The sequence below is a fragment of the Primulina eburnea genome, chromosome 3 (genome assembly GCF_022965805.1).
Source record: "Primulina eburnea isolate SZY01 chromosome 3, ASM2296580v1, whole genome shotgun sequence".
In the NCBI taxonomy this organism is placed as follows: Eukaryota; Viridiplantae; Streptophyta; class Magnoliopsida; order Lamiales; family Gesneriaceae; genus Primulina; species Primulina eburnea.
This window is the reverse complement of record NC_133103.1, coordinates 31,791,844-31,818,613: the sequence shown is the minus strand read 5'-3', so window position 1 is coordinate 31,818,613 and position 26,770 is coordinate 31,791,844. Positions and strand designations below refer to the sequence as shown.

At 37.3% G+C, this 26,770-nt stretch overlaps 1 protein-coding gene across 1 annotated transcript; it reads left to right on the top strand.

Annotated features, from left to right (window-relative positions):
• Window positions 1-24,551: 24,551 nt before the first annotated feature.
• LOC140827260 (uncharacterized) lies at window positions 24,552-25,427 on the top strand. Its single transcript, XM_073189898.1, has one exon. It carries the CDS (start codon window positions 24,552-24,554, stop codon window positions 25,425-25,427), a length of 876 nt encoding a protein of 291 aa, XP_073045999.1.
• Window positions 25,428-26,770: the final 1,343 nt, after the last annotated feature.

The window sequence follows — 26,770 nt, the reverse complement described above, 5'->3', positions numbered from 1 at the left end:
ACCGGAGTTATCCGGCTGTTGTCTTGTTTTGTATGTGTGCATGACAACAGGTGGGGCTGGATCAGGGTCAAGAAGAGGATGAGAGAAGATTAGTTAGCGTGGAGATCCGGGCTTCGGAGCAACATAGGATTCAGCACTGATATGTAGTTGAACCTAGTTGGATTCTTGTAGATAACGCAAGATTTGTATGTTCATGTTTAATATGTAATTTGAGTAAATTACATTACGTTTCCGCTTTGTATTTGAAAATAATTTAGACCATGTTTTATAATTGTTTAATTAGTTCCAAACATGATTAAAAACTTGATTAGCGTCCGAGTCCCCGCAGATTGCGTTGCTAAGACGATGAAATTTTCAGATGATGGCATAAGGAAGGTATGCTCGCCAGTGCAGGTACTTCACTGGTCCTTCCTTTTATTTCATGTCTTGAGACTAAGAAGTTGTTGTGTAGAGGTTGTGATGGGTTTTTGGCTTCGATTGTGGATGTGGATAGAATTGTGAAATTGAATATTGATGATATTGATGTGGTGAGAGAGTTCCCTGATGTTTTTGAGGATGATGTGCCGGGTTTACCGCCAGACAGAGATGTGGAGTTTGTGATTGATCTAGTGCTGGGTACGGTTCCTATTTCTAAGGCTCCATACATAATGGCCCCAACAGAGATGAAAGAGTTAAAGACGCAGTTGCAAGATCTTTTGGATAAAGATTTCATTCGACCGAGTTCTTCGCCTTGGGGAGCTCCGGTTCTTTTCGTCAAGAAGAAAGATGGATCATTGCGTCTTTGCATTGATTACAGAGAGATCAACAAAGTGACGATTAAGAATAAATATCCGTTGCCACGGATAGATGATTTGTTTGATCAGCTGCATGGGGCTACAGTGTTTTCAAATATTGATTTGCGATCTGGCTATTATTAGTTGAAGGTTAGGGAGTCTGATATCCCTAAGACGGCGTTTCGGACCAGGTACGGTCATTATGAGTTCCTTGTGATGTCTTTTGGTCTGACTAATGATCCTTCAGTCTTCATGGATCTTATGAACCGAGTGTTCAAGCCTTATTTTGACAGCTTTGTCATTGTTTTCATCGATGAAATATTGATCTATTCCAAGACCAGAGAGCTTCATGCAGAGCACCTCAGAGTTGTTCTTCAGTTGTTGAGAGAGAAGAGGTTGTGTGCTAAGCTGAAGAAATGTGAGTTCTGGTTGGAGCAGATTTCTTTCTTAGGCCATGTCGTTTCGAAGGATGGTATAGCTATTGATCCAGTGAAAATAGAGGCGATTCAGAAGTGGCCTATTCCTACCACTGTATCAGAGGTACGCAGTTTTCTTAGATTGGCGGGTTATTATCGTCGTTTCATTTCAGATTTTTCCAAGATTGCCCTGCCATTAACCAATTTTACGAGAAAGACTGTGAAGTTTGAGTGGTCCAATGATTGCCAGAGTGGATTCCAAGAACTGAAAGATAAGTTGACGACAGTTCCTGTTCTTGCATTGCCCAGTGGTTCAGAGGAATTTGTTGTTTATACTGACGCGTCGAAGAAGGGTCTTGGTGCAGTTCTGATGCAACGTGGAAAGGTTATAGCCTATGCTTCTCGTCAGTTGAAGGACTACGAGAAGAATTATCCTACGCATGATCTGGAATTAGCATCTGTGGTTTTCACCCTGAAAATCTAGAGACATTATTTATATGGCGAAAAGTGTGAAATTTTTACGGACCACAAGAGTTTAAAGTATTTGTTTTCTCAGAAAGAACTCAATATGCGACAGAGACGGTGGTTAGAGCTTGTCAAAGACTATGATGTGACTATTAGCTACCACCCAGGGAAGGCAAATGTTGTAGCGGATGCATTGAGCCGTAAGTCGAGTTCTTCTTTGAGTACTATGATTCAGAAGCCATTGTTTTTGGACTTGCAGCGAGAGGAGATAGCTTTGGTGGTTCCAGGAACCATTGCTCGCTTTTCAGCATTGGTCATTCGGGCTACATTGACGGACAGGATCCGTAGAGAGCAGGTCAATGATTTACAGTTGACAAAGTTGAGAGCCAAAGCAGCGGAGAGAGGTAATTCAGAGTTTGGGATGAATGGAGATGGTTTGGTGACTTTTAAAGGCCGTATTTGTATTCCTGTTGGTGATGATATTTGGCGAGACGTCTTGACAAAGGCACATACCGCGCCATATTCGATACATCCAGGTGGTACCAAGATGTGTCAGGATCTTCGTAGACTCTATTGGTGGCCAGGTATGAAGAAAGATATTGTCATGTTTATTTCCCAGTGCCTAACTTGTCAGCAGGTGAAGATCGAGCACCAGGGACCTGCTGGGACATTATTGTCATTGCCGATTCCTCAATGGAAATGGGAGCATATTACGATGGACTTCGTGACTGGTCTTCCCAGGACGCAGAAAGGTTTGTTGATCGGTTGACCAAGTCAGCGCATTTTCTTCCAGTCAAGACGACGTATTCCATGAACCTGTATGCCGAAGAGTACATAGCAGAGATTGTTAGACTTCATGGTGTTCCTGTGTCGATCGTGTCTGATCGTGACCCTAGATTTACTTCACAGTTTTGGAAGAGTTTGCACAGAGCTATGGGTTCACGGTTAGCATTTAGTACAGCATATCACCCCAGAGTGACGGTCAATCAGAGAGAGTTATTCAGATGTTAGAGGATATGCTCAGAGCTCGTACTATCGGTTATCCTGGTAACTGAGATTCCAAATTGCCTCTTGTTGAGTTCACGTACAATAGCAGTTACCAAGCGACGATTTGCATGGCACCGTATGAAGCACTTTATGGCAGGAAGTGTAGATCTCCCTTGTATTGGGATGAGATTGGTGAGAGGAAGATGTTGGGTCCAGAGTTGGTCCAACAGACAGCTGATGTTGTTGCTGTTATTCGATAGAGGATGAAGACAGCGCAGTCGAGACAGAAGAGTTATGCTGATGTGCGTCGTATGCCGTTGCAGTTTGAGGTTGGCGATCATGTGTTCTTGAAGATAACACCTCTCAAAGGTGTGATGTGATTTGGCAAGAAAGGAAAGTTGAGTCCGAGATTTATTGGCCCATTTGAGATCTTGGATAGAGTCGGTGATCGAGCTTACCGGTTAGCCCTACCGCCAGATCTTGATAGAGTTCATAATGTTTTTCATGTCTCCATGCTCCGGAAGTATATTTCAAATCCTTCCCATGTTCTTCGCCACGAGCCATTGGATTTGACGCCGAACTTGACATACCAAGAGATTCCAGTCCAGATTCTGGATCGGAAAGTTAAAGTGTTGAGAAGCAAAGAGATCGGCATTGTTAAAGTCCTTTGGAGGAATCATTTGATTGAAGAAGCCACGTGGGAACCAGAGGATGAGATGAAAGAGAAATATCCTGAGTTGTTTGCGCAATGACGTCAATTTCGAGGATGAAATTCCTTTAAGGAGGGGAGATTGTAATAACCAAGCCTGGTGAACGGTACGGTTTAAGTTTTCATAAGTTTATTGACTACTTGGTCAAGTTTAAGTATAGTTTGGATGTAAAGAGTTTCTATTTAGGATTTATAGTATGGTTGGTTATAGATTATGTGTTGTGCTATTGTAGCGGCGTTACGATTAAATTCATGATAAATTGTATATTGATCCAAATGAGATTAGGCCTTTTTCATTAGAAGATATGACATAAGGCTATAATTTTCTTATTTTGAGTTTTGTTCAAATCATTGTGGAAGATAAGCCAAAAGTGCCCCGAAGTGTGTCGTGCGTTTCGTCGTTCCTCCAGTGACACATGTTGGGATATTTAGTATAACCTTTTACTCAGACCTCCAAATGATCTGAAATTTGGAAGGATTCAAGAAAAGACATAGGGCTACAACTTTGTAGTTTATCACCGTTTCTAATTCGGAAGGGAAGAGGCGTTACCGAAGCAATCTTTAGCATGGCGGTGCACAGAGCGGCACCCGAGCGGTAATATATGACCGCCCGAGAGCCACTACTTCTGGAACTTTGGGTTTCGGGCAGAATCATTGGCGCCCGAGCGGTAATTTTCGACCGCCCGAGCGCCGGGCACAGTTAAAAGCGTGTTTTCGAGATTTTAATGATATAAGGCATAGATTTGTTCACTTTTCCTCATTCTTTTCTCCTCTTTTTCGTTTCTTCTTCTCTTGGGAGATTAGGGTTCCAATTTCTCTCCTTTCTTTTCTTTAATACAAGCTTCTTGTTAGTTATTTGTGTTGAGAGCAAGATTATTTTGGGATCAAGGAAGCTAAGGTAAGCTTTTGGTTTGGTTATTTCTTAGTTTTTGGTGTTGGAGATGTTATGGGTTTGTGATGGTGTTGATTCTTTGGCTTTTATTGTATTGTTGTTGTATTATTGGGTTATTGATGGTGCAAATTATGGTTTATTGTTGTAGGATTGCTACCAAGAGTATAGAATCAAGGTTTCAAGTGGTTGTAAGTGGAATTTCATTCCTTGTGCTCACATGAAAGTATATGTATTGTATTTCAAGAGTTTTATTATGATATTCACTTCCATTTGATTCATAGTATGTATTGACTCATTGTGTTGTATAGTAGAGGCTTGTATATGCCTCAATTGTTTAAAAGAGAATACAAGAGAATAAAGTATTCAAAGTGTTTGATGAAATGCCAAAGAGAGAATTCAAATTGATTTATTGGATTGATAGATACATAGTCAGATATTGCATGCAATTAGTTGATCAACTACCATAGGCTTATATCTCTCAGAGTTATCGATTTATATCGATGGGATATAGGTACAGAGACAGAGATACTATATAGATATCAATCCAACAGAGAAAAGAGAAATACCATCTTATTGTTATATTATTGCTATGTTATTCATGATTCAGAGTTGATGGTATTTAATGTTTTTAAAGCCATGTTTTACAGAGTATGCTAGGTACATTGCTATGTAAGAGTTCCACTTGCTGAGTTTTATACTCATTTCAGTTATTCATGTGATGCAGATAAGAGCGACGAACCAGGACGTTGATTGAAGCCGGGGTCATATGCATATAGAGATGGAAGGAAGTGGAAGATTATTTTGTTATACATGATCAAAATGATATTTTGTATTTTGACGCAACACTTTTTGGATCATGTATATTCTTTTGATGGTATATATATTGGAAATGTATTTTGAATCCTTCCTCCCTTTAAAGAAAAATTTTAAATTCCGCTGTTATTTTATAAAACGGCTCAGAGGTGTCACATAAGATGTACGAGAATCTCCCAATACATATGCAACATAATCATAAAAGAACAGATACCTGTCATCACATCATCTAGTGCATCCTGGATCTGTTCCTCGGTCACTACCACCAGACGCTTCTGCTCCCGCGAATCTTCGAGAACCTCTCTGTGGACATACTCTAGCAAAATGTCCGTATCGTTTGCAGATACGGCAACTACCAAATACTCCTTTACATTGCTCAATCTACTGATGCTTCGACGTTATAATAATACAGTCTTGATAACCCCTTAAATTTCCACATCACAGACATACTATCACGAGACATAATCGGTATCAATACAACTCATAACCCCAGCGATAACAGATCATAATATCAAATCGGTACAATCTCAGTCATATCACTTCAGAAAATCATAACAGTTGCATACACAGTCTGTTCTTTAGTCTGAATTCTATTATACAATGTCTGATATCGCAAGAACAACATATATAAATTCTATCTGATTCTGGCAATACCATAATTTCAAACTACATTAGAATTCAATAAAACTTGCGTCCTGTTGTATTTGTCATCTCTAGGAACTCGGTACCGTACTCAGATTCAAATTCGGACGGCCGGATTTTCCTCAACTTGAATTTCTTAATACGGAACTTGAGGATTTTCAAGACTCTCGATTCCTTCCTCTTGAGTTCTGAATGAAGGAAATGAAAGAAGTAACATATATCTCGTGCATGTCCAAGACAAGTGGCTCAATGTGCTTACTTCACGTATTACCGCAGGTGCGCTCACTTTGGACCGCGGGTGCGCTCAGCGTACTGATCCACATCCATTTTTCAGAAACAAGGACCGCGGTTGCGCTCACTTTTATACCGCGGGTGCGGTGAACTTTCTGCCCCAATACCACGGGTGCGTTGGCTTTTCTGGCGCGGGTGCGCTCAAGCTACTATAAATTTCCAACATTTCATGATACACGACTGCGGGTGCGGTAGAGTTTATGGCGCAGGTGCGGTATCTCTTGCAATTTAGTTCATAATTTCATTTTTAAATACTTTTCTCGGTGTCCCGATTAATCCTTTCATAATCTTTTCAACTCATCAATCACTAATTGCCGATTAACAGATAAAAATCTCTGGCATTACATCTTTCTTGATCATGGCTACCAATATCTTGAATAGAACAACATACCAGTTGATCCGCAGTTTTGATGAAATGGTGGTCATAACAGAAATTTTTTAAGGTTATTTTATCATAGGCACCAACTTTGGCAAGAAGTGCTTTTGCCGCAATATCAGCCAACAATCTGAATTCATTATTCAGATCGCATTTTTTGACAAGTTGGGTGTGGGGACCCGGACGCTAATTCGATTCTTAATCATCTTTGGGACTAATTAATCAATTATAATAAACAGGGTCTAATTTTTTTAAAAATACAATATTACATGCGGAACGTAATAGCATTCATTTATTACACCTATCAGTTTAAGTTAAGGTACGAGTCCTGTACAACATACATTTATTCAAATTAAGGTTAAACAACTAAAAATCAAGTGTCCAAGCCCTATTTCTACTCCAAGTCCGTAGTCTCCACTTTAATCACGATCTCTCTTCATCTCCTTGACCCTGAACATGTCCCACATGTTGTCATGTACACATACAAACAAGACAACAGCTGGATAACTCCGGTGAGAATTATATTCCCAGTATAAATCAACGAAACATGCATTTCATATAAAAGAAATAAAAGCATGAAGCATATATTCAAAACATGCATTGCAATTAGAAACGTGAATCAATATCAAACTATAAATCATACTCGTGACTCCACATCTAAGGCTAGACTCATTCCTAGTCTAGGGATCCCGGTTTCCAGACGTTGGCATTCCATATCGATCACCAGTAAAAGAAGAAACTCTGATTCTATCCACATCGATATGGTATCGATCACCAGTAATAGAAGAAACTTCAATTCTATCGACATCGATAGCCAATCATCCGGTGACAGACTTTGGCACTATCGCCAATACACTATCTTGTAACATCGTGCAATGTGCCCGTGGCGATCCTACCACTATCAGGCACTTCTGTCAAAAGATTCCTTATCTAATACTCATCTAATATATGCTTCCTACAAATCAATAGGACAGCATATAATAATCAAATCAATGCATACAATAACAATAAGTATGTGAGTTAGGGAAACCCAAGTATATCCTACTTGAGTCGATCTCCCAATACCACATTGACTTATACCTTTGTCTTCTCGATCTGACGAAGTCGAAGTCTCGAAGTCAAATCTGTCCATACCAAATCTGAAATGACAATATCAATATACTATGTCAATGTATAAGTCAATTCACGACTGATTCTGATCAATACTCAAATCAAAATATAATCTGATCAATGTCAACAACATACGATATACTCTTAATCAATATTGAATCTAATCAAATGTCCATCTGCTGATGTTTCAACGGTATACCAATACAATCTCAATAACCCCGTCAATCTCAACATCACAGATATAATAACACGGCTAATAATCCATATTAGTATAACCCATAATTGGATCAATAACAGATCATAATCTCGAATCTGTACAAGCTCGCAACACCGGCAATACAATATCAGTATATACGAAATAATAACCCATCTGATCCAACTCTGAATAATATCAATATACCCAGCAATATAATATCAGTCAGATATTAACTCCAACACCTCATAATCAATAACAACACAATTCTGATATCAAATCGGTATAGTTACAATCAAATTAACTCTGAAAATTCATAACAATTACATAAACAGTCTGTTCTTCGATCTGACTTCAATTATACAATGCCTGATATCGCAAGAACAACATATATGGATCATATCTGATTCTGACAATATCATAATTGCAAATCATATCAAAACTTACGTCCTGTCGAAGCTCTCGTCGCTAGGAACTCAATACTGTACTCGGATTTCAATTCGGACAGGCGGATCTCCAAAATCTTCAATCACAAATTGAAATCTTTCCTCAAAGCGTTTTCTCGATTCTTTTTCCGCGCGAGACACAATCGCGCGTGTGTCTCGGCAGCTCGCGCATATGCGCGCACCCACACCACGCATATGCGCGAGATCTACTGTCTTCGCACACCAACACTCGCGCATATGCGCGCCTCTACGCCACTCACGTGCGCGCAATGTTCTGCCTACCTCACGCATATGCGCCCGGCAGAGTCGCGCATATGCGCGAGGGCTTCTTCTCGCACATAATGTCAAATCTTCTTTCGGCTCTTCCGATCTGATCTGTTCCGTCTATAAACACCTCTCAATTACCAATAGATCATACTAATTATTGCCAAATCATTTCAGATTACGGTGTTCAAAATCTCGGGCCTTACATTGGGTGAGAGATTGGAGAGTCTGTGATTGAAAAGGTACTTTCAAAATATCAATATTTTCATCTGGCAGTGTTGAGAAATCAGTGATTCCATCCGTGGGTAAGCTGAAAAAATCAGCAAACATCTTCTGGGTGAAATGAAGGTTGTTGTTTGGAACATCACATATTATTTCTCCATTCTTCATATGTGCAGAATCAAAAAATTCCTTCAAGAGTGTGTCGGAGTAACTATGGCGTGGAAGTATCGTGCCCAAGGAAAATGAACCGGATGAATAATGTGATTAGGAGGAGATAGTTCAAAAGTCAATTTAATTAATGACTTAACCAATTTTACCCCTAAAAATGTGTATTAAAGCTATTCTTGGGAGATGGACCGGCGGTAGCTTTGACAGAAAGCTTCTTCAAACCTTAGCAGCAGTCATCATGAAAGACAGACCTTTGATATGGCTCTTAATCTATAAATACAGGTAGATAGGTTAGTTTTACAGTCACTCGAAACATAAGGCAGATAACAGGATGACAAAAGCAAGCAGTTCTCGTGATCCAGACTTGGCTAATGAATTCATGGAGTCGGCGGTGGCTTCCCACAATATTGCTCTTGTGGGGACCCAGACGCTAATTCTTGTCTTAATCATTATGAATGTCAAATATAACAATTAAGAAAAGTGAGACTAATTTTTTTTATTTTTAAAATACAAATGCGGAAACGTAATGTGTAATGCCCAGACATTCGTATGTTTATGATGTAAGGTAATGATTATGATTAAGTATGTTCATTATTCCTTTTATGGTTTATTATGATGATCATTTGGGATGTGTGATGTAATGGTGATGGTTTATGGTATTACGATATGATATGATTGGTATTGAATGATATAGAATGCAACATAGAATGTATGGGTAGAATAGAAAGTTGATCTTTAGCCAAATAGGTAATGGAAGTGCTGAAACGGTATAAAACTGTGGCAGTAGTTGTTGTTTTTATCATAATGTTTTGTATATTGATCCAATTGATGTGAGGCCTCTTTCATTAGAAAGATAAGATATAAGTCTATATCTTTCTTGCTTTGAGTTTTGTTCAAATCATTAAGGAAGACAAGCCAAAAGTGCCCCAAAGTGTGTCGTGTGTATCGCTATTCCTCCAGTGACACATGTTAAGAGATTGAGCATAACTCTTTACTCAGACCTTCAAATGACATGAGGCCAATTGGAGAGGCAAGCCAAGACATAGGGATACAACTAGCCTGTTTACCACTTTTCAAATTATGACGGGAAGAGGCATTTCAGAGGCGATCTTTGAGGTGGCTGTGCGCAGAGCGGCGCCCGAGCGGTAAGAAATGAGCGCCCGAGCGCCACAGGTTCTTGAATTTTGGTTTTGGGCAGTAAGTTCCGCGCTAGGGCGGTACTTTATGACCGCCCGAGTGCCCAGCAAGTGTAAAAAACGTGTTTTGAGGTATGGAAAGGCTTTTAATAGATGGTGTATCAACTTTCTCTCATTTATTCTCTTCCCATTTCTCTCCATCGGTTTATAAGGTAGAGTTCCTTCAAGTTACCTTTATTTCTTTTTCTAATTTCTTAATCTCAAGGAAGAATCTTGCAATCAAAGCTAGGAAATTTATCTTTAAGGATTGAAAGGTTTAAGGTAAGGAATCCATTCTTCTTTCTATTGGGTTTTGAGTTAGAATTCAAGAGTTTGAGGTTTTATGGATTAAATGTTAAATGAATGTTGTTATTTATATATTGATGGATTATATATTGGATTTGACTTTGTAGGAGCATCATCAAAGGTTTGATTTACCATTCCTATCATTGGTTGTAAGTAGACCTCATTATTGAATGCATCTCATGAACTATGTATATAATGAAATGGTTTTAAATGATTAGGTCCTTTTTAAATGATTCAAAGGTATTATATTTATGTATCTATTGTTAGAGATTTTTCTCAAAATCATGTTTTCACGTATATATAAACATGATATAATATGCGGAAGCTTAAATCGAGTGTTACCTCCGTGAAAGGGGATCGGTTACGGTGACCGAAAGCGCAACGGAAGTTAAAAATTTTGATTTTTCATGGAATATTTTCGGCCACCTCATTTTGTGTAGCAAATACAACAAACACAAAATATCATACATAGGATGTTGAGAAAATCGTTACCTATCAACCTCTTGAGGTTGATGATAGCTCCAACTTTGTTGTCAAACAACAAAGCTATTCAAGGCAAGATAATCTACAAGCTTCCTCCTTTGAACACTCCTTGTTCAAAAATCAAGCCCACCACTAGCAAGCTAGAACCCTTCTTACTTTGCACTAGAAAAATAAGAATATTTTACAAAGAGAAGAATATTTCTTACTCAACACTTGAAGAAGAAAAGAAGAGAAAAACTTGGAGAGAAAATCCCTCTACAATTTCGGCCAAGACATTGTGTAATGGGGGAAGAGAGACTTGTCTTGGACTTGCAAAAAACTAAAAGCAAAAACACCTTTTTGCATGCCATGCCTTGATAACCCAAAAAGTAGTCTCCAACTCTTCACCTCCCATGCATGCATATATTATATGGTTTTTAACAAATTAAAAACCCATGGACTTAATTTAATTATCTCAAACATTTTTTAGATTAATTAAACATTACTTGAATTTACTCAAGTCCACTAGTAAAATAATTTATTTAAATTGAGCTCTAAAAGACTCAATATGATTTAATTAATTCAACACTTGAATTAATTTAATTATTTGGACTCTACTAGATCCACTAGTGTTTAATTAATTCAACACTTGAATTAATTTAATTTAGTCTATAATAATGTTTATGAAAATCACAATTTTCAAATACATTATTCACTTTGCCAACTTTTAATTTAGGAACACTTCCATAAATTAAAATTTACATTTCTCTAATAGAAGTCATACTTCTATTTTTCTTTACGCTTATAAACTCATTTATAAGCCGTTCAACACATTGAACTATTTTACTTCTCAACGGGATCTAGAAAGCTAGTACTTGTGTGGCCCTCAATGGTTCACTGATACAACTAGCCGTGGGTTCACATCTCCATGTGATTCGGACTAAACATGTCCTTATATGAGCATACCCCAATTGCTCCATTCTTATTTATCAACTCCTTGATAATAAGAACGTCAGAACTCAAGTCTGATAGTACCCAACCAATCATGTTAAACGCCTAGCAGCATCGCTTACATGATCCCCAAGGTATCAAATGATAGTGCCTGCAAGAACCATTCAATTATGGTTAGCGTACAATATGGTCCCTTCAACTCATATATCCCGACCGATTCGACAACCATTGGTTTATCGAGAGTTGTCAATGAATCGATACTCTGTGTCATGTTGTAGTTGCATCGATCATGTAATCTATGAAACCCCTTTCATAATTACCACCATACTCTGATCAGATATTTCATACTAAATTCACATAGGATATCCATACCCGAAGGTAAGCGGTGAATCCCCGACTACAATGCATCGACTCCTATATGTTTCGACAAAACACCCAACCTTGCCACCTGATGACCCCTTGAGAGTCGGTAAACAAGTCAAAGTGCAATGCTAGCATATAGAGTCTCAATGTTGTCCCGGGTCATAAGGACTAATGGTGTACAACCATAAACTAGGACGTTTCTACTCGATGAGTGAGAACCACTTGGAAAGTCCTTTATGGAGGGTTGTTCTGTGCACTCTACCAGGAGCACCTATCTGCATGCTCGGACATCACAATGTCCCCTACCAATGAAACATGGTACTCACATCGCAGATACTAGTCTCGAACTAGAGCGGCCTATATCCTTCTTAGCGGCGGCTGAATCGACTAGGAACTGTTTAGAATATACAGTATTCCAAATATGAGTTTCATGATACTCATCATATGAGCATCTCATATTCTTTCTACTATTTTTATATTCAAGGGCTTTATCTATGCAACTAGCATGGGTATACAGATAAAGATATGTCAAAACAATAATTTTAACTATTGTTAAAATAAAGATTGCTTATACATAGAGTTTCATTGAGAACACTCGGCCAACACTTGGCTCGACGGGCACCTACTCTAACAATCTCCCACTTGCACTAGAGCCAACTACCCATATGCTTCAAACCCATTGATTCGTGATGCATCTCGAATAATGGTCCAGGTAAAGGCTTAGCTATTGGATCAGCAACATTATCTGCGAAGCCGACTATGTCAATCGACACTTCTCCTCTTTCCACAATCTATCGGAGGATGTGATACTTTCTCAATACATGTTTGGACTTCTGATGAGACCTTGGCTCCTTTGCTTGATCTAAAGCTCTCGTGTTGTCACACAACACCGGGAGAGGAGCAACTTCATTAGGAATGACGTCCAACTCTTAGACGAAATTCCTTATCCAAACAGCCTCCCTTGCTGCATCTGATGCAGCAATGTATTCGGCCTCTGTGCTGGAATCTGCAGTATTGTCTTGCTTGGAACACTTCCAAGAGACTGCAGCACCATTGAGCATGAATACAAACCCAGAGGTTGACTTCGAGTCATCGATATCGCTTTGGAAGCTAGAGTCGGTATAGCCTTCCAATTTCAGTTCTCCACCCCATAGACCAAGAACAATTTATTGGTCCTTCTCAACTACTTGAGGATGTCTTTCACAGCTTTCCAGTGTGGAAGACCAGGGTTCGATTGATATCTACTCAATATAATTAGTGCGAAAACCACGTCAGGACGTGTAGATATCATCTCATACATGATGCTACCAATTGCATATGCATAAGGAATGCTTGTCATCGCCGCTATCTCTGCATCAGTCTTGAAAGACAGATTTGGATAGGGACACGCCATGACACATTGGTAGATGTCCTCTCTTGGACTCATCCATCGAGAACCGCTTCACGATGGTATTAATGTATGTGGACTGGGTGAGACCAAGCAATCTTCTTGATCTATCTCTATATATCTGTATTCCCAATATAAAAGATGCTTCACCCAAGTCCTGTATCGAGAACTTACTTGCTAACCATATTTTAGTTGATTGCAACATTCCTACATCATTTCCAATGATTAGAATGTCATCAACATAAAACACCACGAATGTCACAACACTCACACTGACCTTCTTATACATACAGGGTTCCTCAGGATTCTTAGCAAAACCAAACTCTTTGATTGTACTGTCGAATCTGAGGTTCCAACTCCTAGATGCCTGTTTTAGACCATAAACAGATATCTGAAGTTTGCATACCATACGCTCACTTCCGACAGATGTAACCCTTCAGGTTGAGACATGTAAATATCTTCCTTAATATCCCCATTAAGAAAGGCTGTCTTGACATCCATCTGCCATATCTCATAGTCATACCATGCAGCTATGGCTAGCAATATCCTTATGGACTTGAACATTGCAACTGGAAAAACGGTTTCCTCAAAGTCAACTCCTTGTCTTTGAGTATATCCTTTTGCCACCAATCGCGCCTTGAAGGTCAATACCTTCCCATCCGCCCCAAGTTTCCTCTTGTAAATCCATTTACACCCTATGTGAACAATTCCCTCAGGTGGTTCCACGAGATTCCACACTTGGTTCGAATGCATGGAATTCATCTCAGATTCCATCTCTTCAAGCCACTTGGATGAATCGACATCAGATAACGCTTCCTTGAAGGTCCTTGGATCACATCCATGGTTAGGCTCATCATGGCCCTCTTCAAGAAGCAGACCACACCTCATAGGTGGTCTCGAGACTCTCTCGGATCTTCTAGGAGCTTGTATCTCCTCTCTTGGCTCCTCGGGTGTGGGTTCTACAACTGTGGGTGTCTCTCGAACCTCTTCGAGTTCTATCATCTCGCCTTTTCTATATAATAGAAATTCCTTTTCCAAAAAGGTTGCATTCCTAGAAACAAACTCCTTTGTTTCTTGGGGATGATAGAAATGATATCCAACTGAATTCCTTGGATATCCCACAAAGTAACATAAAATGGATCGACAATCTAATTTATCTCCCACTACCTGCTTCACATAAGCAGGGCACTCCCATATTCTAAGACAAGAATATTTGGGAGGCTTACCCATCCATATCTCATATGGTGTCTGTCTTTGAATGAACATTTAATGGAATATCTTTCAATTTTAAGTTATAGAGATCGTTTTCAAGTTCACCAGTACCAATCAAACATTCATTTATGTAAATGTTCAAACACCTTTGCAAAATAAACAAGAATAACCATTTTTATCAGCATAGAAATGGAAACAATGTTTTTCACAAAATTAGGTACAAACAAAACATCTCATAAAATTAACTTAAAACTATTGTTCAACAATAAGTAAACATCTTCAACAGCCTTGGCAGCAACTCTTGCCCCATTGCCCATCCTTAAGAAGGTCACACCTTCCCTAAGCTTTCTACTTCTTCCCATCGCCTGCAAATCATTACAGAGATGTGAGCCACATCCGGTATCCAATACCCAAGAAGTAGAGTTAATTGACATGCTTACTTCGATATAGAACATACCGTTTCCACAACTCTTCTGGGCCAGATATTCCTTACAATTTCGCCTCCAATGTCCAGGCTTCTTGCAGTGATGACAAACATCACTAGTCTTGTCAGCCTTAACTGGTGTGGCTGCCACAACGGGATTTGGATATTGCCTCAACAAGGGCACGTTCTCTTGGGACGTTGGAAAGAACGCTTCTTTCACTTCCCATGTGGATCAATCTTCGTACCAGATGAAGAACCCACATAAAGAACCAACTTCTCTTTCTTGATGGTCGATTCAAACGTAACAAGCATATTCACCAACTCCTCAAGGGTCGGCTTCATCTTGTTCATGTTGTAGTTCACTACAAAAGGATCAAATGAGCTAGGCAATGATAACAGCAACACGTCGGTGGTCAACTCCGAAGGCAAGATCAGATCCATGCCAACGAGCTTGTCCACGAGCCCAATCAAATTCAGGCCATGCTCATGGACCGATGCCCCATCTCGCATGCGCAAAGTGATCAGCTCCTTGATTGTAGCATGCCTAAGAGGCCGTGTTTGCTCACCAAAGAGCTCCTTGAAATGCAAATGAATGTCAGCAGCACTCTTTGCATCCTCAAAACGCCTCTACAGCTCATCATTCATAGAAGTCAGCATATAACACCTGGCTATCAAGTCATGGTCACACCATTCCTTGTAAGCCTGCAATTCCTCAGGAGTGCAGTCATTCGAAGCCTCAACAGGGGGCGACTCAGTCAGTGTATATGCTACCGTTTCCGAATTCAAGACGATTTTCAGGTTTCTTAGCCAAGTGAGGTAATTAGGTCCAGTTAATATGTGTTTGTCGAGTATTGCAGATATCGGATTGCGAATCAAAGGCATTGTCAATTTGTAGTGAAAAGTAAAAACAGAAAAATGTTGATGACTATTTTAAAATATTTAGTAAGATATGAAGTTTGGACTTTTACTTCATAAATATTTGCTCCCACTGTTTTGACATCTTTCACTACCCTCTAGTGAAAACGGGAAACTCCTTTCCTCAGTAGATACGCAAGGTCCAATTAGCGAATTATGATCCCGAATAATATCAGCCAATCACAATTTCTAAAAGGTAGTTTCCAATTGCATCACAATGCAACCCTCTACGTAAACTTTTGTCTAACGTTTGATTAGGACCCAATAATATGACGTCGTTCATCTTCACGTGTCAAGCCTTACCCATCGATGTTGAACCTTAATGGACGGTCGCCATGAGTTCCCCCAATAATATGAGCCGAAATCATGGGAGTTTCACGTAGTTCACATCACCATGTCAATGGATGTCACAGCTTTCCGGCACCCAGGGCCCCCCCAATAATATGAGCCGAGCCCCGAGTACGGGTAGCGTTCATCATGCACCCATTGTCGATGGAAGACAAGGAAATTATAAACAAATTTATAATTCCCCTTTTCGGGCTTGATATTAATTTTGAATCTTATTCAAAATGAGGGTTTTTTATTTTTGAAAGGTCTCATCATTAATTTTATTTAAAAGCTCACCATGTTTGATCGTATGTTTGCCGGATTCATGCTACTTTGTTATTATCATAATAATAACGCTCATACTCATTATTTATAACATATCATGCATATATTATAAACAGTAAACAAAACAAGGATGATCAATCGCCCCAATACTAATGGCCCGTGTGAGCTAAACACGGGCCTAGATCCAATCCTAAGGAAATGCATGGGATGCAAATGCAACTATTACCTTAGCTTCCAATATTTACATGTCTTCGATCTTCATAATCATCATGGCCACCATATTCCAATCTTGATCATCCACTATACTAATATTTACAAATAAATATCCATGGCAAATAGGGATACATCTCATAGGGTGGGAACGGGCCATAAACCAAGCCCACTTTTTAAATTGATAATTATTACAATCATTCAACACAAAATATCCTAGCATACACCTAGCAAATTGGGCTTGGGCTTTTGATCATCCTTCATGCATAATATCACATATCATACACCATCAGTTAATTATCACAATAATTAATTGATCCAATATTATATATCTTTATCCAATCACTAACCGCCACGATTATAAACTAAATTAACAAAGTATACAAACACCTTTGTCTACTTTCCAATTAATTTATTTATAACCGAATTTCTTATAAATCACAATTTATTATAAATAATTAAAGTCCAACTTCAATTATTTATTTTATGAGAACAATTTGCAACTTTTGTAATTTTAAACTTAAGGGCCCAAAAACTTATTTTTCACCAAAAATTTTTTTGGCCCATTTAAAATTCACAAATATGTTAGCCATCCAATGGCCCAACAACTCAAGGCCCATGACACTTTGATAATCCAAAACACTTTTGGAAACCCTAGTCGTCATCGCCGTCTCTGGAGTTCCGTCGCCGGATTTTGGCAACAAATTTTTTTTTTTATTTTAAAAGGGGGTTTCGGGTAACCCCTTGGGCTGCCCTTGCTGCCCGTTCCGGGCAGCCGAAATGGGCAGCAACAAGCTGCCGAAATATTCCCCAAGGTGGCCTTGATTTTGTTGCAAAATTTTGTTCTCATGCGGTTAGAAATCGATCTCAACATAATATCTTGTAAATGCTAGACAAAATCGTAACCATAGCTCAGATACTACTTGAAAGGGGATCGGTTACGGTGACTAGAAGCGCAACAGAAGTTAAAAATTTTGATTTTTCATGGAATAATTTCGGCCACCTCATTTTGTGTAGCATATACAACAAACACCAAATATCATGCATAGGGTGTTGAGAAAATCGTTACCTATCAACCTCTTGAGGTTGATGATGGCTCCAACTTTGTTGTCAAACAACAAAGCTCTTCAAAACAAGACAATCTACAAGCTTCCTCCTTTGAACACTCCTTGTTCAAAAATCAAGCCCACCACTAGCAAGCTAGAACCCTTCTTACTTTGTACTAGAAAAATAAGAAGATTTTAGAAAGAGAAGAATATTTCTTCCTCAACACTTGAAGAAGAAAAGAAGAGAAGAACTTGGAGAGAAAATCCCTCTACAATTTCGGCCAATACATTGTGTAATGGGGGAAGGGAGACTTGTCTTGGACTTGCAAAAAGCTAAATGCAAAAACACCTTTTTGCATGCCATGCCTTGATAACCCAAAAAGTAGTCTCCAACCCTTCACCTCCCATGCATGCATATATTATATGGTTTTTAACAAATTAAAAACCCATGGACTTAATTTAATTATCTCAAACATTTTTGAGATTAATTAAACATTACTTGAATTTACTCAAGTCCACTAGTTAAATAATTTATTTAAATTGAGCTCTACAAGACTCAATATGATTTAATTAATTCAACACTTGAATTAATTTAATTATTTGGACTCTACTAGGTCCACTAGTGTTTAATTAATTCAACACTTGAATTAATTTAATTTAGTCTATAATAATGTTTATGAAAATCACAATTTTCAAATACATTATTCACTTGGCCAACTTTTAATTTAGGAACACTTCCATAAATTAAAATTTACATTTCTCTAATAGAAGTCATACTTCTATTTTTCTTTACGCTTATAAACTCATTTATAAGCCGTTCAACACATTGAACTATTTTACTTCTCAACGGGATCTAGAAAGCTAGTACTTGTGTGGCCCTCAATGGTTCACTGATACAACTAGCCGTGGGTTCACATCTCCATGTGATTCGGACTAAACATGTCCTTATATGAGCATACCCCAATTGCTCCATTCTATTTTATCAACTCCTTGATAATAAGAACGTCAGAACTCAAGTCTGATAGTACCCAACCAATCATGTTAAACGCCTAGCAGCATCGCTTACATGATCCCCAAGGTATCAAATGATAGTGCCTGCAAGAACCATTCAATTATGGTTAGCGTACAATACGGTCCCTTCAACTCATATATCCCGACCGATTCGACAACCATTGGTTTATCGAGAGTTGTCAATGAATCGATACTATGTGTCATGTTGTAGTTGCATCGATCATGTAATCTATGAAACCCCTTTCATAATTACCACCATACTCTGATCAGAGATTTCATACTAAATTCACATAGGATATCCATACCCGAAGGTAAGCGGTGAATCCCCGACTACAATGCATCGACTCCTATATGTTTCGACAAAACACCCAACCTTGCCACCTGATGACCCCTTGAGAGTCGGTAAACAAGTCCAAGTGCAATGCTAGCATATAGAGTCTCAATGTTGTCCCGGGTCATAAGGACTAATGGTGTACAACCATAAACTAGGACGTTTCCACTCGATAAGTGAGAACCACTTGGAAAGTCCTTTATGGAGGGTTGTTCTGTGCACTCTACCAGGAGCACCTATCTGCATGCTCGGACATCACAATGTCCCCTACCAATGAAACATGGTACTCACATCGCAGATACTAGTCTCGAACTAGAGCGGCCTATATCCTTCTTAGCGGCGGCTGAATCAACTAGGAACTGTTTAGAATATACAATATTCCAAATATGAGTTTCATGATACTCATCATATGAGCATCTCATATTCTTTCTACTATTTTTATATTCAAGGGCTTTATCTATGCAACTAGCATGGGTATAAAGATAAAGATGTGCCAAAACAATAATTTTAAATATTATTAAAATAAAGATTGCTTATACATAGAGTTTCATTGTGAACACTCGGCCAACACTTGGCTCGACGGGCACCTACTCTAACACTCCGGCCATTGAAAATTTTGATTTCTTTGATTTCTTCTCGGTTGATGCCTTCTAAGCACTCCACCCTTTCGATAGATGGTGTATTTTTCTTTATGAGATGTGTATGCTTAGGGACTCATTTTCTATTGGCTTCCTTAGGTTTTGCATACCCTGCAAGGTATTTATAACATGGATTGTAGAACCATAATCAATCGACCATGTGTTATAAATCATATTAACCATATTAGGTTCATAACAGACAAATGAAGTAGGAATACCTTTCTTTTCAAGCCAGTCCTTAAATTTATTGCAATCCTTCTTAATGTGTCCCGTCTTTTTACAGAAGAAACACTTGGATTCTTTCTTGATGTCAGGTTGGGGTGGAATTATTCCTTTCCCTTTTCCCTTGACTTTGGCTTGCTTTTTATACTTTCCTTGTGTAGTCATAAAAACATTATCACTCGTTTCCATTAACAACCTTATTTCCTCATGAACACACATGGTCATTAATTCATTGATTGACCATTTATTCTTATGTGTGTTGTAAGAAATTTTGAAGGGTCCATATTGTTGTGGAAGAGTGCATAAATGTAGTGCACAAGAAAAGTCTCAGACATGTCCAGTTCAAGTGTCTTTAATCGAGCCGCTATATCCCGCTTTTTCATTATGTCCTCTCGCACACCTCTCACACTGGTGAGCCTTAATGAAGAGAATTCCATAATTAGGGTGCTAGCAAGTGCTTTATCTGAAGACTGAAATTGTTCATCAATAGCCTTCAGTAATTCTATGACATTATTATGCTGATCGACAGAACCACGCATACCAGCAGAGATTTTGGTCTTTATGAACATTACGCAGAGTCGATTTGATCGCTCCATTTTTCATAAAGATCAACATCATCTGGAATGCTGTTTTCAGTAATAGCAGACGGTTCGTCTTTCCGTATAGCATAATCAATATCCATCCACCTTAATTGAAGAAGAATTCTTTCTTTCCAAATTTTATAATTTTCGCCCTTTAGTTCGGGAATGTCACATTTCATATCAGAAAAACTCGCAGGTTGCATAACTGCACAAAATATCATATGCTTAAAATTTTGAGACAATATCATGTTTTACAAATGTAATTCATGTTTTTTTTAAAAAAAATCTAGTGACATAAAATTTGCCCGTGGGCTAAAATTTTAATTCAATAAGATTTTTTTCTGTAACTTTATGATAAAACTATGTATTTTCCTTAACTCCTGTGGGTAAACTAAGAAAAGTATAATTTGATATTTTAACCTAATTAGTTATAAAAATATAATAAAAATCCCTGTGGGGTAAATTTTATTATGTTTATATAATTAATTACAATTGATGTCCATTACGTGATCCAAATCCACTTAATGCATAATTTTTCATAATTAAGGATGCTGTGGCTATTCCTCAATTATTTAAAATTATACGGTTCACTGGACAACATTTTGGGTTTACTTAATGCTTTATATAATAATTATTTCGCAATCAACACTTTCCAAGAGTGATCCCAGGAAAGATAGGTAGTGCTAAGGCCCTTTAAATACCCAACTTCTAGACAGAGCAATGTTAATCAGAGAGACCAGTGGCTAGTCAAGGCAGTTTAAACCGGTCTATGAAGAATTCTTTCAGAACATGTTTTCTTACGTCACCTTATAATTATAATTCAACTTAATTATCCACATTTATGTGAATCTTTATAAACCAAAATTTTTCATTAAATAATTTATATTCACATTTTTACTTAATATGAAAAAATATGTTCCCCATAATTTTTCTCTTCAATTAGAGTAGTGATAAAGTGAGGATCACATTTACGTGAAAATGTGGGCTCCTCATCAGTTTTTCTCTTTTATCAGAGTAGTGATAAAGTGACGGTTATTTGTTCATTTGTGAATATCAGAAATATTTTATAATATTATATTCGCATCTTACTTGATATGTTCATCTCAATATAATTTAATATGAACATAATGTGAATATTGATTTTCCAAAATATTTTTCAATACAATTTGCATTTAAATTTCAAGAATAAATGCAAACACAATATCAAATTTGCATGTAAAAATCAAACACTTATCTGTAATATTTGACATTATCTAACATGCAAAAATAATTTCTAAACATGTATTAAAAATTACGTCGAACTTAGAATTATTTTAATGTGTACAAATTATTTAACCAAATGCTATATGTATACTGAATTATACATATAACTTAATTACATATTAATTATTTATTTATTTATTATTATTATTATTAAAAATAATAAAAAAAATAAATATGTATAATTTAACCGAGAATTGAAGGCAATAAAAAAATGTGGGCCCCGCATTTAATTTTTTTTAATAAAAATAATAATAATTAATCAATTACCGACAATTTTGACAAATTGAAATGTGTTGCATGTTCAAATTGACGTATGAGCTCTATCACATTCAATGCAATGCATGTGCATGTGTTATGATATAATCATCTCGTTCATGAATTGCCACAATCCTTCTTCAATCTTTTCTGAATATTTTTCAGAAACTTTCGGCCTAAAATTTTCTTTTCTCAAAAAATTTTCAAAATTCAGAAAACTGTATACAATTTTTCAAGATCTATCCGAGAACTTCGAAGTGCAACGTGAAGAAATTTTCCGAAGAAATTTTCAGGTACGTAAATTTTCTTAAAGTTCATATCCAAACTTCAAGCTTCTTACGCAAATTTTAAAATTCTTTTTCCTGAAATTTCATGATATGAAATCAAATATTTTCAAGGTATATGTATCACTGCTATGATACCAAATGTTAGATATTTTTCTCAAAATCATGTTTTAACGTATATATAAACATGATATAATATGCGGAAGCTTAAATCGAGTGTTACCTCCGGCCAATGAAAATTTTGATTTCTCTGATTTCTTCTCGGTTGAGGCCTTCTAAGCACTCCACCCTCTCGATAGATGGTGTATATTTCTTTATGAGGTGTGTATGCTTAGGGACCTCAATCGCTCTATTTATAAGCGTTTTCTCATACCATCGGTGAGTGTATCCGGAGACGAGATTCAGAAGAAGAAACGTGTACGTATCTCAAGTTTCTAAAGTTGAGCACGTTTGTCAAAATATGTAGGCAATGGCCGTCGCCAATTCCTATACGATACTTCTTTTAATATGTGTCATTTTTCTTACATCTATGTATTGATTGAAAAGGAAAAGAAATGGTTTCTATGTCATTGAAATGGAAAAGGAGCTTAATGTTTTTATATGCACACCATGTGTTTGATGAATGGTTTCAATAAATTATTATGGCTTGATAGTTAAATGATATAGTGGTGTTACCTTTGGTAATTCTAAACCCACATGACTGATGTTGATCAACAAAAGAACATGTACATGACTGATTTGACTGAATAGTACATGTATACCAATGACTGATAACTATCATTGCCAATACATATAAAGTAAAGAATCAAATGCCATCTTATGATATGATTTATATATATATATATATATATATATATATATATATATATATATATATATATATATATATATATATATTGTTTTATTGAATGATGGCATATAAAGTTTAAATGAAAGATTTTTGATTCTTTGGTTTTGCTATGATATATGTATTTGTTAGTATGATGTCTACTTGCTGAGTTTTATAAACTCATTCAAATTATGTTTATGGGATGCATGACCTAAAGATTAGTTTTGGCGGAGTTGTCGCAGCAGATGGAAAGTATATACGCAAAATGTTGGAGATGAATACTCTTTGAAATGTTCAAAGATTTTGAATAGAAGCAAGATGTATTTTGATATTCATGTATATGATACTGTATGTTAAAACTTTAAACATGTATGGAAGGTTTGTATGCTATTTTTGTTGGGTACTAGTTCTTTTACTAAATGCTTGGTATTTAATTTGTGTATTATTGTAATTTTTATTTTGGATTGTTAATTTTAAAAGCTTCGATTGTGGCAGGTCGATGTGTTTAAATTATAAGTAAACTCTGCCTAAAATTTTTAAAATGCATATCTTTCTCCAATTTCAGTTAAGCTTCCGCATAAAATTTTATATCTTCATTTGATTAAGTCAAAGGTGTTACATTTATTGGTATGAGAGCAATGTTCTTTTGGATCAATGATTTGGCATATGATTTCCTCTGCTATCGACACTTCGGTATGTTTCTTCCTGCATTATTATTATGTAATGATTTGATAAGTAAGCTTATGTTATAGTTATGAATTGAAATGAGTTTTAAACTGAGATGGAATATAGGGCTATGCCTTCTAAGCGGAAAGCTAGTGATGAAGGGGATAGTTCATCATCGAAAGTGGTTGATGAATTTGGTAAATTGATGAAAGAAAAAGAGAAAATTCATGGTGAACAGATTCAACAGTTACTGAGTTTGCATAACCCAGAGCAAGGGAGAGGTAGAGGTCAGGTAAGACAAGAGGATAGTACCGAGAAATCTTATGAAAATTTTAGGAAGATGAAGCAACCAGAGTTCTCTGGAAGTTCAGATCCGTTGATTGCTATGGAATGGTTTAGGGCTGTTGAGGCTATCTTTGATTATCTGAAATTTGAAGAGAATGACAAACTTAGTTGTGCTGTTTTTCTTCTTACTAATGCAGCCAGGACTTGATGGGAAGCGACTAAAGTGACTGCGAACATTCAAACCTTGAAGTGGCAAGAATTCAAGGATCTTTTCTTCGACAAATATTTTTCTAAAGATGTCAAGACAAAGAAGGTGAAAGAATTTTTGGAATTGAAACAAAGAAGTATGAATGTGAATGATTACATTCTTAAAATTTGAAGAGGGCTGTCAATTTGCCCCTTACATTTCTAAAGATGATACAGAAAAGGGTGAGCACTTCTTGAGGGGTTTAAGAGCGGAGATCAAGCGAGATGTAAGGATGTCCAAAGCTACAACATATAAAGAAATTGTGGAGAAGGCACTTATGGCAGAGCAGGATGAGAAGGAGATTGGGATCGAGAGGCAATTAAGAAGACAAAGTTTTCCACCTAAGAGCCATAGTTCAAGTCAAGGTTGGAAGGGAGGATTTAAAGGAAAAGGGAAGGAGGAACATAGGGCCAAAGCTCCTATGATTATTCCTGCATCTCTTACAACAGATAAACCATTGTGTCCAAAGTGTAGTAAACATCACAAAGGTGAATGCTTGGTGGGTAGTAACAAATGCTTTAAGTGTGGAACTACCGGACATATTGCAATAAATTGTCTTCAGATAGCTGGGAAAGGAAAAGTACAAGGACGTATCTTTACCATGACAAAGGAAGGTATAAATCCTGATTCTTCTGTTATATCAGGTACTATATTAATTTCAGGCAAGACCGCTATTACATTGATTGACATTGGTGCTACGCATTCCTTTATGTCTGAAATTTTCTTGCGCTCCTTGAATGTTGTTTCATCTTATGAACCCCTCCACTATAGTATTTTGTTGCCATCGGGAGACGAATTATGGCCTTCTAGTATTCTTAAAGGTTGTACAGTACAAGTGGATGAGAAAATCTATTTTGCTGATATTATTATTATCCCCATGGTGGCGTTTGATGTTATTTTTGGAATGGACTGGCTATCTTCATATCGTGCCGTTATTGACTGCGTGGCTAAAACGGTGCAATTTTTTAATATCCAAGCCTGGTGAACGGTATGGTTTAAGATTTCTTGTGTTTATGGACTATTTGGTTAAGTTTAAGTATAGTTTTGATGTTAAGAGTTGTGATTTATGGTTTATAGTATGGTTGGTTATACTTGTTGTATGGTTTTGTTGTAGCATCGTTGCGATTTAATTCATGGTAATTCGTAATTTGAGCCAATTGGTATGAGGCCAATTGTAATGGTTAGATAAGATTTAGAGGTGCAACTTTCTTGTTGGGAGTGTTGCCAGATTATGAAGAGAAGAGACGTTGCGATTCGATTTTAGTTGTAAAGTTTATTGTTGGCTTCAGGAGACAGTGCACCCGCGCCAGAGAAGCTACTGCCCCCACGGTATTTGGACAGTAGGGTGACCGCACCCGCGGTAGGAAGGACACCGCACCTGCGGTGTTTGGGCAGAGACCAGAGCGCACCCACGGTCCATAAAGGAGCGCACCCGTGGTCGTCGCCTTCGGATTTTTGGAAGTGGTACAGATTGCCTAGCGCACCCGCGGTGCGTGAACAGTATAAGCGTGATTTGAGATTTTAAATGATATAATAGAAGGGTTGGCTCACTTTTCTCCCATTCTTTCCTCTACTTCTCGAAATTTCAGCTCCAAGGAGACCTAGGGTTCTCAATTTCTTCATTTGGTACCTTTGATTCAAGCTTATTGTTGGATTATTGAAGTGAGAACAAGGTTCTTTTGAGTTTAAGAAGCTAAGGTAAGCTTGTGGGTTTGGTTATTATTTGGATTATGATGTTGGGAAATCATGGGATGTTTGATTGTGTTAGTTTTATTTGTTTTATGGTATGGTTGTTTGATTATTGGGTTGTTGATGGTGCAATTCATGGTTTATTGTTGTAGGAATTCTACCAAGAGTTTAGAATCAAGTGCTCCAAGTGCAGTAAGTGGAATTCATTTCCTTGTGCTCACATGATAATATATGTATGGTGTTTCAATGGTTTTAACATGTTATTCTCTTCCATTTGATTCATATTATGTATAAATACACTTTGTTGTATATTAGAGGCTTTTATATGTGTCAATTGTGTAAAATGGAATACAAAAGAAAAGTGTATGGAAAGTGTTTGATTTTATTCCCAAAAGAGAGTTCAAATGATTTATTTGATTGATAGATACATACTCAGAGATTGCATGCAATTAGTTGATCAACGACCATAGGTTTATATCCCAACAGAGTATCGATTTATATCGATGGGATATAGGTACAGAGACAAAGATACTATTTAGATATCAATCCAAAAGAGAAAAGAGAAATACCATCGTTATTGTTATGTTATACTATGTTATTCATGTTTCAAGAGTTAGATGGCATTTAATGATTTCAAAG